This window comes from Candoia aspera, chromosome 1 (assembly GCF_035149785.1).
Source record: "Candoia aspera isolate rCanAsp1 chromosome 1, rCanAsp1.hap2, whole genome shotgun sequence".
NCBI lineage: Eukaryota > Metazoa > Chordata > Lepidosauria > Squamata > Boidae > Candoia > Candoia aspera.
In genome coordinates this window covers 176,083,745-176,102,657 of record NC_086153.1, presented here as the reverse complement: position 1 = coordinate 176,102,657, position 18,913 = coordinate 176,083,745, and the positions used below count along the sequence as shown (strand labels likewise).

The following is an 18,913-nucleotide window of genomic DNA, read 5'->3' as shown; positions in this document are numbered from 1 at the left end:
TCAGTTTTGCTGTCTGAAACAAAATCCAAATGGTGCCACTCCCCCATCTAGAACCAACGTATAATAGTTTTGCAGCAGCAGACATCAGTTTGTCCCTTCATGATCTCTTCCTGATAATGCTGCCTGAAACAAGACGCTTTGGGCTGGGCTGCAACTAGGGTCTGTGTCACCAGGGGCAAACATGGATTCCACGCCCATTTTGGTGCCCCCCCAGTGCAATGCCCGGGGCACATGTCCTGCTTGCCCCCCCTCCAGTTGCAGCCCTGGCTTTGGGGCTTATCCACTCAGTTACACCGTTGCTGGTCCCCAGAACATCCAGGCAACTGCTTCTGGAGGGCAGACACAGATGATGTCACCCTCTCTGAATTCCCCACTTGGCATACCACTCTGCTCTGCTTCTGAAGTGCACTTTCCCCTGTTATGGTGCCTCGAGCATTCCTGTCCATTTGGGCTGAAGCATTTCAGTTTACTGCAAGCTACCTTTCACAGTTCACTGGCTTCTTTGCAGAGGTAGGAATATCACTGCAATTTAGCTCTAGTGCCTTTTAGACCCCCCCTTTACCCTGCCTGTAACTTTTGCTTCACAAATCAAATGTTGCTGGGTTGAAACTGTAGGGAACCACAGAGATAACCTTTGAGAAAGATTGGTGTCAGCCCTACATAATAGGCCAGATCAGGAAACTGAGTCCACAGGCAGGCCCAAACTCTGCTTTATGGAGATAGGCTCTAGTAGCAGAATCTTGCAAGTCCGTCTGGGTTTTCCCTTCCATCTCTCTTACCTCTTCTTCTGCACCTGTTGTTTTCTTAACAACTTCTGGATGGTTTCTCCAAGGTCATCTCCAAGGCTCCCTACAAAAACCTGGCAGGAACTATTTCAATTATTCTTTCCTCCACCTCCTCCTCCTCCTCCATTTTATTTGTCACCTACTGTTGCTGTTGGTGGCAGCTTGGGAGCAAGAGGGAACAACAGCAACAGTGACATATATTATTTAGAATGTAAGCCTTATCATCTTTTTCATTTTTCCAGAATACAGCGCAGTATGCACATAGAGATATAAGACACTGTATTTTAGAGGTATTAAATGATGGGTTGTCTGTTGAGCTGCATCAGTTCAGGAGTCCTTCCTATACCAGGCCAACAAAATAAGAGGAAAAAAACTGACCACTGGGTTTCCTTTCCTTGTGTTCCCCTATACCTTCAAATGGAATTGCTTACATAGTGGAGTAGAGCTGAGTTTAGAAACTTGAATATACCAGAGCCATTATTGAGTACTCTGATCTGTAGTTAACTGAAAGCTTGCAATTTGTAGTTAAATAAATGGTTGATAAGAATAGACATATTCTTTCTATTTTCAGGAATCTAGACCTTTTTGAAACACTGCCTGATTCTTCAATAGATAAAATAGCTAATTTCTGCAAAATTGAGAGATTCCATTTTGGACAGGTGATTAGCACTGACTTTGCGGAAACTTGCTGTATGTTATTTATTACCAAGGTGAGATTCGCTTTGGATTAATGTTTTATAATACAGTTTGTACCCTTTTCTTTCTTATAATTGCAATTTTTAAAATCTACAAATTCACAAATGGGTGTATTTACACATTGCATTAAGCCAGTAGTTCCTAACCCAAGATCTAGGAACCCATGACCTGTGCAAAATTCAGACTATTCCAATGAAGTTATAACTGGAACACCAAAATCTAACAAGGTTTTGTAATCTCATGAGATTTAGCCGTTAAAAATATATCTGTGCCAACACTAAGGGAGTCCATCAGTATGGACCACCGGTGGTCCTTAGATCATAGGTGTCTATTATAAGCCATCATGATGTCAAAATGATGACATGTTTGTCATGATATCATCACACAAATGACAGAACTATGTAATTTGCATCACTTGTACCGTGATGCTGGACACAAATATGTAAGTTGTGTCTTGACCTGTGTTTCATATGATGATGATGCCTTGACTCATGTGTCATTCACCTCCACCGCTCTGCAGACACCTACAACTTGGCTTCTTCCACACTTCAAATGAGCTTGGCAGGTCCCTTGGTGATCTTAGGAAGTGGCTGAGCTATCTTTGCAGAACAGACTCCTTTAGCTTGAGAATAACTGATTCCTGCCTCACTAGGCTCAGCCTTTACATTTGTAGCTTAGGGGATTCTGCCAGTGAAAAAGAGCTCTGTGGCTGAACAGGATATGTGAAGATTGTTTTCTGTCTGTAAATGTCCTCTGATTTAGGTGCTCTCCAATCCATGCCTGATTTAAAGGGAAATAGGACAGAATAGCCAGAACTTTAATGATTTTTCTCTTCAACAATTAGCATGTGGACAGCAGAGTAAGCACGTAAAAGTATTAACTGGTAGACATTTTTATTCTAGTTAGTTGTACCTCTATTTTCTTCCCTCTTCCTCACAGCAAAAGTAACATTTATGCAAATCTGTGTCTTATTTTCCACCCTTTTCCTAAATGGCCTGTTTCCTTCTATTTTGGCAATAAATAAATGGCAACCCTCTTTGGCATCTGATATAATCAACTCTGCCGGCCTTCTTTTTATCATGGCAGAGGTTATCTGCAGTGTATGATCCTGGGGGTTGAGGGGAAAAGTAAAAAGATTATTGTTGTGAATGGGTTCTCCTTGTCAGTCAACAGGTTCTGATGTTCACAGATACTCAGACACCCTCAATATCCCTGAGGGACAGATGTTCTTTGTAATCTGGGCACAGGCAGATACCACAACCACTCCCTCTACTAAAGATGGAAAGGATTTGTTTTTGTTTTTTAAAGAACAAAGCACAGTTGAACTGGGGAGAAGCTGGGGGAGAGAGGCTGGGCAAGAACTGGAATTCATCATTACCCTGCAGTCTCTGATTCAAGAGGGTCTCCCAAAAAAGCTGGAGGATTTCAATATAAATGAAGCAGAAGAACTTTTGGTCTGGAAAATTGCTGTTTTCTGTAAAGATGAATGAAATTCTAGCTAGAAAATTGCATTAGATTGTTTCTTTTTTTTCTGTGCGCTGCTAAGTTATGCCTAAAGTTCTTGTTTCTCTGTACAGGTTAGGATACTGTCTGTTTGACTGGGCAAGAAGAAATTAGTTTTATTTATAGCTTTCTAGTAGTCTGCAATATCAAATTGCAAGTCCTCCTGTTCACCAGGAGAAAGCATTCACTGGGAACCAACAGTACCATTTGTCATTTGCCCAGAACATTGTCTATCCTTTTGTAATTTTATTTTAAAGTAAAACAGGTTTCCTTTATCTCTTTTTAAAAATAAAATTTGATTTTCTTTACTTCTTGTGAGGTTGGTCTATTTCTCAAGGAAGGTTCAAAACCTTTAGTCACATGCCTCTAACTACATGGTTGCATTATAGCAATTATTTTACCCCCCGCTTCATTTTTACCTTTTAAGTAACAAAAAGGCTACACAAGTTGTAAGAGTCCCATCTTTCTCCTACACTTGGATTAGGGAGAGGGTGACAAGCGCAGTACCCTGTGAAAGATAGGTTGTGGCAGTAGGAACTACCAAACTATTATCTCAGGGTAAGAGACAGTGCCAGGGTATGAAGAACTAGGAGACTTCTGGGAGAGGAGGCCTCCAGCCATTCACCTCACACAGCTCAGCCATTTCAGCTATCCAAAGAGTTTTGGGCCTGAGGCAAATTTCATTCACCAAAACCTTTTTAATCAGCTGAGCAAATATCCATGATTAAATGTGTACTTTACAAAATAAAATAGTCGTATCAGCTATTAAAAAAACAACCCTACACATTATGGATATTATTTTAGAAGAGATAGTTTAGCCTCACTCCCTCATGAGGACAGTAGGCCTCTTCTAAGATAATGTTTTCTGCGATACATATAACTGCAATATAACTTTTATTTCAAAGCAATTATTTTAGTCACAAGCAAATATATGCAGATTTGATCAATTCATTCTCAGGTGATAAACAGCTTCCAAGTCATACAGACTTTTTTTGTGAAATACTAACTGAACCATTTCAAATCTTTCCCCAAAATCAAGTTGGAAAACATTTTTGTGATCTATTTAGACTTTTGATGCATTTTCCATCACCATCTCACCCAAATGGTAAGACAGTCCACTTTTCAATTTTTGATCTCAAAATTTTGCAGTGTAGTAAGATAAGCAATCCCTAAGAAATACCTACAGAAAAGGAATTCAAGGACTGCAGTTTGGCCACTTTTGCCCTAAATTATCTTTAATTTTTAAAATTCCCTTTTCTATCTCAAGATGAAAGAAAAAATACAGAGGTTAGCACCAGTCCTACTATTAAGCAAAACGAGATGATTGTCTTAGATAGCAGAAGTTGACATCCTACTTCTATAATTGATTTTGAAAACCTGTGTGTTATGCAATCCTGACAGATAATATTGGCAAACAGATTTCTTTTATTGATATTATAAGCTGCCTACATTTAGAGTGGCATTGTCCTCCATTCACTACCTTTACCTTACATACCTCCATTCAACAAGATTTCCAGCTTTGGCTCCACATTATCTATTCAACTGCCTTTTGTTCTGGTTTTGTTTCAACAGGGCATTTGTGAAGTACTGCGACTAATTAACCTCAACACTTGTCCATCTTATCAAAAATGGATCGCTAAACAGCTGCATTTCCCCAAACACAAAGTATCCGTAAAAGAAAGGCAGAAAATGAATGCTGGTATGTTGCATGCTGACTTCTGAAAAGGCGTAATTCTTGCAAACATAGTATATGGTAATGACATCAGTCTTACAGCCCAAAGAAAGTAGGTCTTTGTGGGCAAAACACTGAAGGCAAAATATTTTTTGATCAGAAGGCAGAGCTCTTTTAGTCTCTTTTGCTCATTACTTACTGATGATGGGTTGTGTATATACATGTATACACACCAACACAAATAAGTTTTCTTTTATTATGCAACTGTATACTTACTGCAGTGTTAAATTATTTTTTCCCAATTTAACTGGCAGGTGGGAGTCTAAAAATTCTCAGACACTAAAAATTTAAACTTTGATGATGACAAAAAGCACATATGTCATACTACATTACCAAGTTCTATGTCTCCTTTGCTAGTCTTTGCATGAAACTCTTTTCAGGAAAGGATGAAATCAAGCAATTTAGTTTATGTTTCTTTGGAAAATTCTTGTGCAATTCTAGACAAACCTGTTTCTATAGAATAGTTGTCCATAGAGAGAAAATGACCTGTTTATTTTAAAAAAGCAACAACAAAAGTACTTGAACTGGAGGCCTATTTAAACTAAGTAGAAATGGAATAAGCAGAGCAGGGCCTTTAAAATATCCTGTACTGTAAATGGCATTAATCATAGGTGTGTGTATACACACACACACATACATACATAGCTATATATTTAAAAGTTTTAACAGCGGTAATAAGAACAAATACAAACTAAATTAGAACAAAGAAAAAGAAAAAGAAAAAGAAAGAAATAACAGAAAAAGCTAGAAGTGCAATTAAAAATAGTAGAAAAAAAGAGAAAAAGATATATATAAAGAAGTGGCTTCTGATATTCTTCACAGCAGTTATTGTTGGAAGTCCCAGCAAATCAGCATGCCTCATTAGCATGTGGATGAGTTTGCTCTAGGATGCAAATTCTCTGTGTTCTTCTGGAAGAAGCTGTTTGTTGTCCCTCCCACATTCCTAACTCACTTCCTCCTCCTTCACCATCCTGGAAGAGAGCATGTGGCTGTAGCTGTTTCCATCTTGGGCCATGTGTGGGGCCTAAAATCAGGAGGTTGCCCCTTTCTCCATGCAGCCTTTGGCAGCAATGAGGGCTGAGGGTCAATTCAGTTTAGGGAAAAGAAAGAAGAACAAGAATCATCATTTTCCTTCTGAATGGATGTAACTGGACCAAATTAATCAGTAAGATTCTTGAGTTATAAGTACAATTATATTTTAACCTCTCTCTCTAAAGTTACATCATGACTCTCTTCTTTCTATAATCTATCCTGTCTAATCAAAGCCATAAATGACAAGTTCATTTTTTCATTTTTATGCAAAAAGTCCGTAAGGGGTTTCCAGTCACCAATAAACGTAGATATTGTCCTTAATCAAAGAAGTCAGTTTATCCATCTTAGCAAGTTCTGTCAATTTCATCAACCATTCTTTCATGGTGGATAATGCTGAATCTTTTCATCTTTGTGCATATAATAATCAAGCTGCAGTAATCATATATTAAAATAATCTTCCATGGCTTTTTTCTAACCGTTTATCCATCAATCCTAAAAGGAAAAGTTCTGGCTTCAATTGAATATTAATCTTGAAAATCCTCTGTATCAACATAGGTTTCTTCTTAAGATTCAGCTGAAACTGGAATCAGGAGCTAAAATGCAGGAACTTGGAACCAACTTTCATTTACCAGGGTGGGAGAAATGAATCTGTACCTGCTCTAATTTTGGTCTTGATTAAGTTCTGGTCTTGATTTATTTTGCTAGAGGTTCCCCAGTGTGACTCAGGGCAGCACAATGACAGCCATACTCTCTCAAAAAGAAGGGATGCCTTTTAGCCTTTAGGTAAAACATCATAATCAGAATTGGACCTATTAGGGACCTACAGTCTGCCTTCAGATCCAAGAAATTCTTGCAGTTTGGCCATATTTGATCACCTGAGTCAAAACTTAGTTGATATTTACTGTCATAAGAAAAACATGTTCAAATTCATCACTTTATACCTTAATAACTGCTTTTTAAATTCATTCTTCCCCAAATGTGTGTTGGGGCATACTTGAAAAGCAAATAGCTCATAAAATTATTTATTTATGTATTTATGTATTTATGTATTTATTTATTTATTATCCCTCCTTTATTATTTTTATAAATAGCTCAAGGCAGCGAACATACCTAATACTCCTTCCTCCTCCTATTTTCCCCACAACAGCAACCCTGTGAGGTGAGGTGGACAGAGAGAGGGACTGGCCCAAGGTCACCCAGCCGGCTTTCAGGCCTAAGGCGGGACTAGAACTCTCAGGCTCCTGCTTATGTCTTTCAGATGATGAAACAACACATTCATTTCCTTTGCTCTTTTGGGAGGAGGGGCAGAAAAACTGAAAACATTTTTTGTTTGTTTATCATTTTCAAAGTTTACTGAAGAATAGAGAGACAAAAAGAGGAAAAACAGTCATCCTTCAGCAACTGAAAGCTGTTCCTTGCTTTTTCCATGTTTCAGAATAAGCATATGGCTTTAATAACTTTTTTACCCAGATGTTTGCCTCAATTGCTTGGCACCACTATTATCAAATCTTCATTCTTATCGTACTAATTTGCCTTTTCTGTGTTCTGCCTGAAACTTAATGCAGTGTTGGATGAAAACACTGTAAGAACAAACAAATAAGAAAAGTGAAAACGTTCTAATTTAACTCCTGATTTTAACAAGCATACCTAGGTGTGGAGACAAAGGACAGGGTTTGGTTGAGTAACTTCAGCAATGTCTTTTTTTTTCTTTACAGCAATTGCCTGTGTTGATAGATTCAAAAGCACCATGTGGGCCTCTTACTCTGGACACCAATTGAGGAACCTGAAGAACTATTACATACAGCAAAATATTTCATCTAGTGAAAGCTGTGACAAGCAGATCTGTCATTCGAATAAGAATTGTAGAAGTTTAGTGATAAATATGCAGAAAAGTGATGAAAGGTGAGAAGAACATTGCTTAGATCTCTGAGGAATGGCATATTTGTTGGCAGGTTTCATTCATGGGACTGGGGCCTTGTTTGTGGCATGCTCCCATGGAGTCCAAGCATGATACAGGTAATTTGAAGGTGGGGTGTAGGATAGATCAGGAAAAAGCTGGAGATCAAGAATCAGGGGCTACAGGCCTCTGTTCAATATTCAGGTCCCTCTTTCAGTCTGATTAATTACGTGAAAATGCATGTCTTCTGAAGGCTGCCCAGCAGATCTGAAGTAAGAGGCAGTGAGTAATGATCTGTAATACTCACAGAGTCTAGAAGTCTACAATCATGAAAAGGTCTCATAGAATTATCGTTCTTTTTTATAAAAAATAAATAAATGTAGTCCTCATTTAGCAATCGCTCATTCAGTGACCGTTCAAAGTTACCACGGTGCTGAACAAGTGGTGCTTACAACTGGCCCTCAAAATTCCAGCTGTCCCAGCACCCATGCAGTCATGTGATCATGATCTGGGTGCTTGGCAATCAGCTTGCACTTAGGACAGTTGCAATGTCCCATGGTCATGTGATTGCTATTTGTGACCTTTCCTGCCAGCTTCCCACAAGCAAAGGCAATGGGGAAGCTAGCAGGGAGGGTTGCAAGTCACTCCAGTAAGTTGCTCACACCCTCTCCTACCCAGCAGCAACCACCCACTGGCCTGGCCTGGCCACACTTGTGCTGTACCTTGCAGGCCACCTTCCCCCACCCAGCAGCAGCCACATATCTGTGTGCCGGCCTGTTTGTAAGCCACCTGGGACTCGCTTAATGATGGCAATGGGGAGTGCTGGGATTGCTGTTGCTGAACAATGCAGTCACGTAACATCGTGCTTTACAACTGCACCACTTAGCGATGGAAATTCCAATCCCAACTACCATTGTTAGCTGAGGACTACCTCTATGCATGTGCAGATGGGGATAAAGAGTGAATGAATCTTTTCTTCAGACTGTCAACTAGAAAGAAACAGGAGATGGGAGTAACAGCAGCATATAGGCTTGATGGCAATATCAAGGTTGATGGGGACCTTTGGTACAACATTAGCTTTGCAGATGCCCTTTTTCGTTGTTTATATTTGAAAATACATTATTCCTTTTCACAAAACTGTGCTTATTTCGATAAGAAATAAGGAGTTATCTAAGGATTGCCATAACAGCTAATTAGCTAGCTGCACCACTGCCTGACGCGGTGGCGCTGCGGGTTAAACCGCTGAGCTGTCGATCGGAAGGTCGGCGGTTCGAAACCGCGCGGCGGGGTGAGCTCCCGTTGTTAATCCCAGCTCCTGCTCACCTAGCAGTTCGAAAACATGCAAATGTGAGTAGATCAATAGGTACCGCTTCGGCGGGAAGGTAACGGCGTTCCGAGTCGTCATGCTGGCCACATGACCCGGAAGTGTCTATGACAACGCCGGCTCCAAGGCTTAGAAACGGAGATGAGCACCGCCCCCTAGAGTCGGATTCGACTGGACTTTACGTCAAGGGAAACCTTTACCTTTACTACCACTGCCTGAAGGGGCCTTTGGAATGTAACTAAAGAGCTGCACTTTCTCCTCCTCTGGATTAGCTCGGGATCAGAGGAGGCTCACATGTCCAGGAAGGTGATGTGAGGGAAGGAGACTGAGAAGCCAACCTTGAAGTAATAATTAACAAGCCAACAAGGCCAAATTGTTTCCTTGGTCTCCTGGATCAATTGTTTTAAACGGCAGCCATACAGCCCTCATTGTAGTATACTGGAATACAGCAGTATGCTGATGATGCCCAGCTTTATATCTCAACTTCAGGCTATGTAGGTGAAGCTGCCAGTGTGCTGACCCAGTGCTGGAGACTGTTGGGGTCTGGATGGGGCAGAACAGATTTCAGCTCAACCCTGACAAGACTGAGTGGCTGTGGCTGTTGAAGCCAATTTAGTGGCCTGCTAGGACCAACTGAATTGGAGCAGAGCTTATAACACAGCAGAGAAGCTGCACAGAAAAAGAATATTATCTTAAAATAGCTTCAATGAGCATGCTAGAGAAATACAGGTTATTGATCTTATACATTCAGCCCTCCCAAGCATAAAGAATCACATGCTTAGACAGATTAGGTTAAGATAAGTAAAATAATTTCTTACTGACTTTATTGTTGCTTCTGTTACATCCATTTTGGTAGAAAAGATGAAGTTCCTTTGTTCTTCTTTTCTTTCTAAATACTTAATTTGCCCTGAACCCTTAGCCCTATTTTACTGCCAAGGGCTGCATGGAAGAAAGGGGCAGAATGCCTCATCAAGGCTCAAGCACATGGCCCTGATCAACAGAGAGCAGAGCAGCATGCTTGCTTTTCCCTGGGTGGAAGAAGGAGAGAGAAGAGAGAAAGAGGAAGTGGGAGTGGCAGCAAACAGCTTCCTCAGAGTTGCATTGTGGGACAACTCAATTTACATGCTAATTCACATGCTAATGAGGCATGCTGGATTTGCCAGGACTTCCAACAGCTGTTTGGTCCCCCAGGATTGGGGACTTTTTCCTCATTGGGTTTGGATGGGGTAGCACTTCCCATTCTAGACTGGTACGCACCTTGGGGGCCCTTCTGGACTTGCAGCTACTGCTCAAAGGGCAGGTGGCAGCTGTGGCCAGGAGGGCCTTTGCACAGATTCTGTGTGCCAGTTGTGCCCCTTCCTTGACCGGGAGGCCCTTTAGACAGTTTCTCATGCCCTGGCCACCTCCCAATTGGATTATTGGAATGTACTCTACATGGGGCTGCCCTTGAAGGCTACCCGAAAGCCGTAGCTGGTACAAATTGCAGCAGTGTGGACAGTAATGGGTGCGTCCCGGCATGCCCATGTGTCACCACTGCTACGCGAGCTGCATTGTTTGCAGATCCAGGCGCAATTCAAGGTGCTGGTTGTTACGTATAAAGCTGTCATGCGCTGCCTCCCCCTGAATAACATTCAGACACTGTCTTGCGAATCAGGCTCTGGTTTATTGCAGGGCAGGTACAGCGTTGGTAGAAAAAAGCTGAGAGTGACAGGAGCGCGCCGGTGCGGGGTTTAAATACCCCGCGCCGGTCAGCGCCCCCTCGCTCACGGTCACGTCACCCCCCTTTGTCCCATGCGTTGCCCTGCCGGTGGGTGAGGGTTTCCGGGATCGCCCATCATCAGGTTTCCATTCTTCTGCTGATTGCTTTCAGCTGGGCGATCCCCGTTGTATTGCCGCTGATGGTTTGGGTGGCTCCGTGATTCATTTGGCTATTGTTTGTTGGCCGTTAGTCGTTGTAGGTTGATGGCTACTTAACTTGTACCCCTTCACCTATTTCCTTGTCATTGTCATGAGTGCCATTGCGCTGATGACTTTAGCTCAACGGCACTCATGACATACTGCCCCCTTTCCGAATAGTGTTCTCCCCCGGGTTTCTGGGTTTTCCCCGTGGAGCTGTCAAAACGCCACATTTTTTTTTTTTTTTTTTTTTCAAAGTTCCCGCCGGAGTAGTTGTCGCCCCTCCCTTTGCTCCTCCCTCTACCACGTGCCTTCCCAGGGTGTGTCCATGGTGCGCATGCTCGGGTTCTGACCTGGCGTGCGCATGCTCCAACCACACCCTGTTTGTTTGGCTCAGTTCGGCGAGGCGAGAGGCGTGGCTGGTCGGGTGCTTCTCAGCTCCAGGTAGGGCCCTTCTTTTCTTATTTAGAGTGCGTCGCCTTTGTTGTGTCTCCTGGGCGTTGCCCCCAGGTTGCCCTGTTGACTTGCTTGCCACTCCCCCGCGGCCGGGGGGCGGGGGGAGGGTGCTGGCGATCGTTTGTCACCACCCCGTGGGCCCGGGGCGGGGGGAGTGAGTCCCGGGGGGGGGAAGGTCCACCCAAGTCGCGGGCTTGGGGGGGGCCCTTTCCCTTGGGGCACGGGAGGCGGGGGGAGGCCTGCGGGGGGGGGGGTTTGGTTTTGCTGACCTTGGTTGCGGTTTGTCGGGGTATGCCCGGTGAAATGCTCTGGTCAGGTCAGGCGCGTTAACGTTGTGCGCCGCCACCCATTCCGGGTGGGGGAAGTGTTTCCACCTGACCAGATAGTGTAGAGTTCCTCGTTGCTTGCGGGAGTCGAGGATGTCCCTTATCTCGAAGTGGTGTTGCCCGTCGATCATAAGCGGTGCGGGCTGTGGCGTGCTTGGGTGCCATCGGGAGGTGGTTGCCGATTTTAGGAGGCTGGTGTGGAACACCGGGTGGAGCCTCCGGAGGTTGTGTGGCAGGTCCAGGCGTATTGCTACCGGGTTCACTATTTGCGTGACTCGGAACGGCCCGATGTACTTAGGCCCCAGTTTTTTCGAGGGTTGGGTTGACTTTAGGAACTTGGTGGATAGATAGGCCATATCCCCCGCCTGGAACGTCGGTTGTTGGCGCCGGTGCTTGTCGGCCTGCTCTTTGTAAGCAGCCTGTGCCTCCTTCAGCGCCGCCGTGATTACTGGCCATGCTTCCGCGATCTTCCGTCCCCAGTCGCTGGCGTCCACCTGTGGTTCCGGGGGTTGAGGTAGCTCCGGTATGGGGACGAAGTCGCGCCCCGAGACTACTTCGAACGGAGTTTTCCCCGTGCTCGTGTGGACGGCGTTGTTGTATGCGACTTCGGCGAACGGGAGCAGTTCAGCCCAGTCGTCTTGGTGGTAGTTCGTATATGATCGTATAAATTGCTCTAAGGTGGCATTAAGAACCTCAGTGGCTCCGTCCGTCTGCGGATGCCAAGCCGTAGATAGGGCCTGTTGGGTCCCCGTCAGCTTCAGGAAGGCCCGCCAGAATTTGGAGGTGAACTGTGTGCCCCTGTCGGTCACCACACGTGCGGGACATCCGTGTAGCCTGTACACGTGGATGAGGAAGAGTTTGGCTAGTTGTTGTGAGGATGGGACCGACGTGCAGGGGATGAAGTGGGCCTGCTTTGAGAAGTAGTCCTTCACCACCCAAATGGCCGTTTTCTTCTGGCTGGGTGGGAGGTCCACTATAAAATCCATAGAGATTTCCTCCCATGGGCGGGAGGGTTCTGCCACCCGTTGCAATAGCCCCGCGGGTTTGCCTGGTGCCCGTTTGGCCCTAGCGCACGTTGGGCAGGACGCCACGTAGGTTTTTACGTCTCGCCTGAGCGCGGGCCACCAGAATTGGCGCCATGTTAGGTGTAGGGTCTTGAGGAACCCAAAGTGTCCCGCTTGCTTGGCGTCGTGTGACCTATGCAAGATCGCCTGGCGTTGCGAGTCCGGGACGTAGATTCTGCCTTCCCCCCATGCCAGGTCTTGCGCCATCGTTACCTTGTCGGGGTTCGCCAGGAACCAGGGGTCGGTTTTGAGGGCGGCGGCGAGGTCCGTGCGCATTCCCCCTGGTAGTTGCGGTTGGCTTCTTTCCGTCGCCGGTTGTCCCGCCGTCGGCTGCGCCGTAGCGTCGAGCTGCCTCCGTGCGCCGCTTCGGGTGGTCACGGCCATCCCCAGTTGCGAGGCGGATAGGACCGTCCCAATGGTGTCTGGGGCGGGCTCTTCGTCTTGGGGCAGTCGGGAGAGGGCGTCGGCCAGGAAGTTCTTCTTGCCCGGCATGAACTTCAGCTGGAAATCAAAGCGGCTGAAGAATTGGGCCCATCGGACCTGTTTTGGGCTAAGGCGTCTAGGCGTTCGTAGGGCCTCGAGGTTCCGGTGGTCCGTCCAGACCTCGAATGGTTGGGTGGCTCCCTCGAGTAGGTGTCGCCATGTCTCTAGTGCCGATTTCACCGCGAAGGCTTCTTTCTCCCAGACGTGCCATCGCCTCTCTGTCTCGGAGAACTTCCTTGACAGGTAGGCGCATGGTTTCAGGAGCCCCGTGGAGTCTTTCTGTAGTAGGATGGCTCCCAGGGAGAAGTCTGAGGCGTCGGCTTGGACCACGAACGGCCGTTCTGGGTCCGGGTGCGCGAGGATTGGCTCCGTAGTGAACAGCGCTTTCAGCTTGTCGAATGCGGTCTGGCACGCGGGAGTCCAATTCAGCACTGTGCCTGGGTTCTTGGCGCGTCGGGTGTCCCCCACCCCTTTGGTTTTGAGGAGGTCCGTTAAGGGGAGGGCTATCTCAGCGAACCCCCGGGCGAATGACCTGTAGAAATTCGCGAATCCCAGGAAGCTCTGTAGTTGCCGTCTGTTGCGGGGCCGCTCCCAGTTTAGCACCGCTTCGACTTTTGCGGGGTCCATTTCGATGCCGTCCCCGGAGATTCGATACCCCAAATAGTCTAGGCGCTCTTTGTGAAACTCGCACTTTGTAGGCTTCGCATAGAGCTGCGCCCTTCTGAGCTTGTCGAGGACTTGCCTGACTAAGGTTACGTGTTCCTCGTGTGTTTTTGTGTAAATAAGGACGTCGTCGATGTAGACCAGGACCCCTTTAAACAGATGTTCATGCAGTACCTCATTGATGAGCTGCATGAACACCCCAGGGGCCCCCGCGAGTCCGAAGGGCAGTACCTTGTACTGGAAAGCGCCTAGGGGGCAGTTAAACGCCGTCTTCCATTCGTCCCCCTCCCTGATTCGGATGCGATAGTACGCCTCGCGAAGGTCCAATTTGGAAAAGACTTTGCCCGTGGACAGGTGGGCGAGCATGTCCTTCACCAGGGGTAAGGGATATTTGTTGGACAGGGAAGCCGCGTTTAGGCCCCGGTAGTCGGTACAGAGCCGTAGGGTCCCGTCTTTCTTCTCCCGGAATAAGACGGGGGCTCCGACCGGTGAGCATGCTGGCTCTATGAATCCCCTGTCTAGGTTTTTATCGATGAACTCCCGGAGGGTTGCCATCACCTTCGGGGTCATCGAATAGATCTTTGGTCTAGGTAAGGGGACGTCGGGCAGTAGGTCGATCCGGCAATCCGTCTTGCGGTGGGGGGGTAGTTGGTCCGCCTCTGCCTCTCCGAAGACCTCGGAGAAGTCGGCGTATTGTTCTGGTAGGTCTGCTGTGGTAGCGGCGTTGTCTTGTGTGGTCGCCTCCGCTCGTCCTACCGTGGGGTTGCTTTTGCCAGCTGGTACTGGTGCTCGATACTCGCCGTCGCCGAATGTGAAGGTGCGGGTCGCCCAGTTGATCCGCGGGTTGTTTTTCGCGAGCCATGGCATCCCCAGGACTGCAATGGGCCGTCCGATGTGCGTGACTACGAACGATGTGCGCTCGGTGTGAGTGCCCATTTGCAGGGTGACCGGCTCGGTTTGTAGCGTGGCTGGTTTTCCTCCCGCTGTAGAGCCGTCCAGCTGGTGGAATGCCAGCGGCGCGGGGAGGGGGAAGCAGCGGAGGTCGAGTTTGGCGACTAGGTCGGGGTGGATGAGGTTTTTTGAGCACCCCGAGTCCACTAGTGCCGCGGCCGTGGTGGCTCCGTTGCCGGTAGAGAGTTGAATTGCTGCCAATATTACGGAGCTTTTGTCGTTTCGTTGAGGTGGTCCGCGTTGCTGTCCCACCGCCTGCCTCGCCATGCGTCTCAGAGCAGGCGGGGAGCATTTCCCGCCGGCTGGTCGGGGTCGGTATTGTCCTCTTCCCCCCAGTAAGCGTCCCAGCTCTCTTTCGGTGTCGCTGTGGCCACGGTCATTCGGCGGTGAGGCGGCGGCCCCGGGTTGGGTGGTTTGGGGCTAATTTTCGGGGTGGGCTTGGGCGCGCTGGTCGGCGGTCGGTTGGCGAAGCAATCCGCCGTCTTGTGCCCTAATTTGCCACACCTCCCGCAGGGCTCCCGGTTGAACTTCTTTTTTGGGTATATGGGGCCGGCCATCCCCCCGTGTGGTGCGGGTACCTTTTTCCCGGCATCGTTTGTGTCTTCCGTGGTTGTCATGAGGAAGGTGCGGTGCGCGTGTTCGGCTTTCCCCGCGAGGTGGATCCACCCGTGTAACGTTTCTGGGTCGTCGCGGTAGAGGGCCCATTGGAGAACGTCGCGGTTGAGCCCCCTTTTGAAGATTTCCAGCAGGGTGGTCTCGGACCAGTCGCTGACCTTCCCCGCGAGGGCTTTGAACTCCAGGGCGTAGTCAGGGACCGTGCGGGTGCCCTGTTTAAGTCTTTGGAGTGCGCTTTTCGCCCGCACTTTGGCTAGGGGGTCTTCGAAGTAGTCTTTCATCTCTTTGATGAAAGCAGGGAAGGTGGCGAGGGCGGGGGAGCTGGACTCGTACAGTTGGACGTACCAGTCCGCCGCCCTGTCTTGGAGTTTGATCGCCACGGCGGCGATCTTGTCGGCCTCGGAGTCATAGGAGTGTCCGTGCCTCCCCATGAACTCCCTAGCGTTGGTCACAAAAAACGAGAGTTTTGTGGGGGTCCCATCGAAGAAGATGGGGAAGTCCTTTGGGGCCCGGGCGTTTTGTGCGGCCCCGCCTCTCGCTTCTCGGGGTGTGGTGTCGGCCGCCTGTGCCGTCTGCTGGCCCTCCGCTGGCCCGTGTGGGTTCGATGCTTCGCTCGGGGTGTGGGCTTGTGCGGGGACGTCGTTGGGTGGCGCGGGGGGCATAAGCGCCTGGAGCATGGTCCGGAGTTCCGTCAGCTGAGCCCGCATGGCCGCGAGTTCAGCTTGTGCCTCCTCGTCCACAGCCCGCGCCGCCGCTGGGGCCGGTTCCGTTGGCGCGTCCTCGGGGGTGGGTTGCCGGCGGGGTTCATCGTCCCTCTGCCGCGGGTCCGCTTCCTCCGCCGTCTGATGGGTGTCTCCGTCGTCCTCCTCCGTGTCGAGCGCCGTGGGGCTGTCGCTCCACGCCCGTTGCTGGGGTGCAATGTGGGGCGCGGGGTCCTCCGCTGGTTTCGGAAGTCGTGCTGCTCCCTCCCGCGGTCGGGTTGCCTCCGTCGCCATCTCCCCTTGGGGTTGGAGCTGAGGCTCGGGTCGGGTGGGGTGGGCGTCCATGGCTCCGGGAGTCCGCGGTGCCTCTGGCCTTGGTCGGTCCTCCTCTGTCTCTTGCCGCGCGGCTCGCCCTCCTTGCCCGCGCCGTTCCGGCCTCATCTTGCTGGTCTTCTCGCCGTCTACTCCTCCCGCGGCTCGTTGTCGTCCGGTGGGGCTCGGCGAGGCTGAGTTTATGACTCTCAGCTTTATGTCATGCGCTGCCTCCCCCTGAATAACATTCAGACACTGTCTTGCGAATCAGGCTCTGGTTTATTGCAGGGCAGGTACAGCGTTGGTAGAAAAAGGCTGAGAGTGACAGGAGCGCGCCGGTGCGGGGTTTAAATACCCCGCGCCGGTCAGCGCCCCCTCGCTCACGGTCACGTCACCCCCCTTTGTCCCATGCGTTGCCCTGCCGGTGGGTGAGGGTTTCCGGGATCGCCCATCATCAGGTTTCCATTCTTCTGCTGATTGCTTTCAGCTGGGCGATCCCCGTTGTATTGCCGCTGATGGTTTGGGTGGCTCCGTGATTCATTTGGCTATTGTTTGTTGGCCGTTAGTCGTTGTAGGTTGATGGCTACTTAACTTGTACCCCTTCACCTATTTCCTTGTCATTGTCATGAGTGCCATTGCGCTGATGACTTTAGCTCAACGGCACTCATGACAAAAGCCCTTTATGGCACAGGGCCTGGATGCCTGAGGGACCACCTATCTCTGTTTATGCCTGCCCAGTACATTCTGGCAAAGTGGATACGCTCCAGTTCTCTTCTATTAAATGTCATTTTATGGGACTGAGGAAGCATGCCTTCTCTGTCATGGAGCCCATCCTCTGGAACAGCATCTCCGCAGAGTTACACACAGCGCCTTCTCTCCTGGGGTTCCAAAAAGCGCTTAAGACCTGGCTTTGTTCCCAGGCCTGAGGTTGAGGGGTGGGTGGGTGCTGGTTTGAGTTGTTACTGTTTGATTGTTTTAGGCCAGGCTGCCTGAGGGGTTGTATGTTTTTACCTGCTTTTATTGTTTTGTATTGGGATCTGTAAGCCACCGAGAGTCTATGGGAGCGGGTGGCTGTAATAAAAGTAAGTAAGTAAATAAATCAATAAACAATAAAGCAGTTTTGCTTAACTTGACTACCTGCAGATTATTTGACTACAGCTCCTGCCATTCTGAAGCCACCCAACATGACATGTGTAGCCAGGGCCACAACTAGGGAGGGGAAACTGGGGCATGTGCCCTGGGCGCTGTGCTGGTGGGGTGCCAAAATGAGCGCTGGTGGGGCGCCAAAATGAGCGCGGAATCCATGTTTGCCCTGGGTGACACAGACCCTAGTTGCGGCCCTGTGTGTAGCTGCGGACTGTAGGGTTTGTGGTTCGGACCCCTCGGAATGTGAGGGTGTAGAGAGCCAGGGAGATGGCCTTGAAGCAAATCTTCAGGAACCCTTACGTAAACAAAGAGGACAGAAGCACTCCTTATGTCTTGGGAAAGGAGGCTGTATTAAGAAGAGACTCAGGCCGGCTCCTCCCTGACTCCTGGGGTACAAGAGGGAGGGGAGGAGAAGCAGAATCAGACTTGCCAGATTCTGTTATTAGAACCCCCCTGAATAAAGTAGAATTCTGGTCCTCCTGTGGAGTCTGATCTGGTCTTCCTCCAAGGGCTGACATAGGGAAGGAAAGTAACAGCAGATACCTCCTTGTTTTGAAAGTGTTCATTGTTTTTTTTAAAAAAAGTTGATTCCTATTCTGAATTTCTTCTTAGAGGGGAACACATTGGTCTCTGAGAGTAAAATCCTAAATTGATCAAGCAAGGGTTAATATATAAGTTTATTTGCTTAAATTCAAGCCTCCTACCTGAGCCACTGCAACCTGATGAACAAGAGAGCGTGCAGAACATTGTATCAGGGGAAATCAGACAGAGATCCACATACTCTACAGCCTATGGAGAATTGCCAGATTCTGTTGCTGCAGCTGTATATATCCGACTAGATCAGCTACATAAAGGAGACTACATAGTAAGTATATCTGTAAGCTGACACTTGGTGATAGTGATAAATAAAGATACAATAGGTACATCGACATGAAAAAGCAAAGAGAATCCCAAATACGTGCCATTTGATATATTTCCTTTAGTTCATTTATTTATTCATCAAATTTATCACCGCCCATCTCCTCCCACCAGAGGGACTTATATAATTTGATAACGTTATCTGTTGTGTGTGTTTGTGTGTATAATACTTTATTAGGATCAATAACTAGAATTCCATTTTAAAAAGGTAAAAATTAAAACATAAAAAATAAAAGAAGATAAAAATAAATAACAATAACTAAATAATCAGTATGATTGGGTTACAGTGGTTTTACAAACAAGATTTGATCACATTCAAAGAAACTGAATCATACTGGTTGGCTAACAGCAACTATATATATATAAAATAAATCCAAATGGTCCAGAAATTTAATAGATGGGGAGATATGAAA

The 18,913-nt window shown here is 47.8% G+C and overlaps 1 protein-coding gene across 1 annotated transcript in view; it reads left to right on the top strand.

The window, feature by feature from the left end:
- The window catches only part of CNBD2 (cyclic nucleotide binding domain containing 2), a 41,027-nt gene that overhangs the window by 16,810 nt on the left and 5,304 nt on the right, over positions 1-18,913 (top strand). Inside the window, 4 exon segments of the mRNA XM_063303919.1 lie at positions 1,357-1,495; positions 4,557-4,683; positions 7,464-7,650; positions 18,279-18,447. Coding sequence (XP_063159989.1) covers positions 1,357-1,495; positions 4,557-4,683; positions 7,464-7,650; positions 18,279-18,447 — 622 coding nt within the window.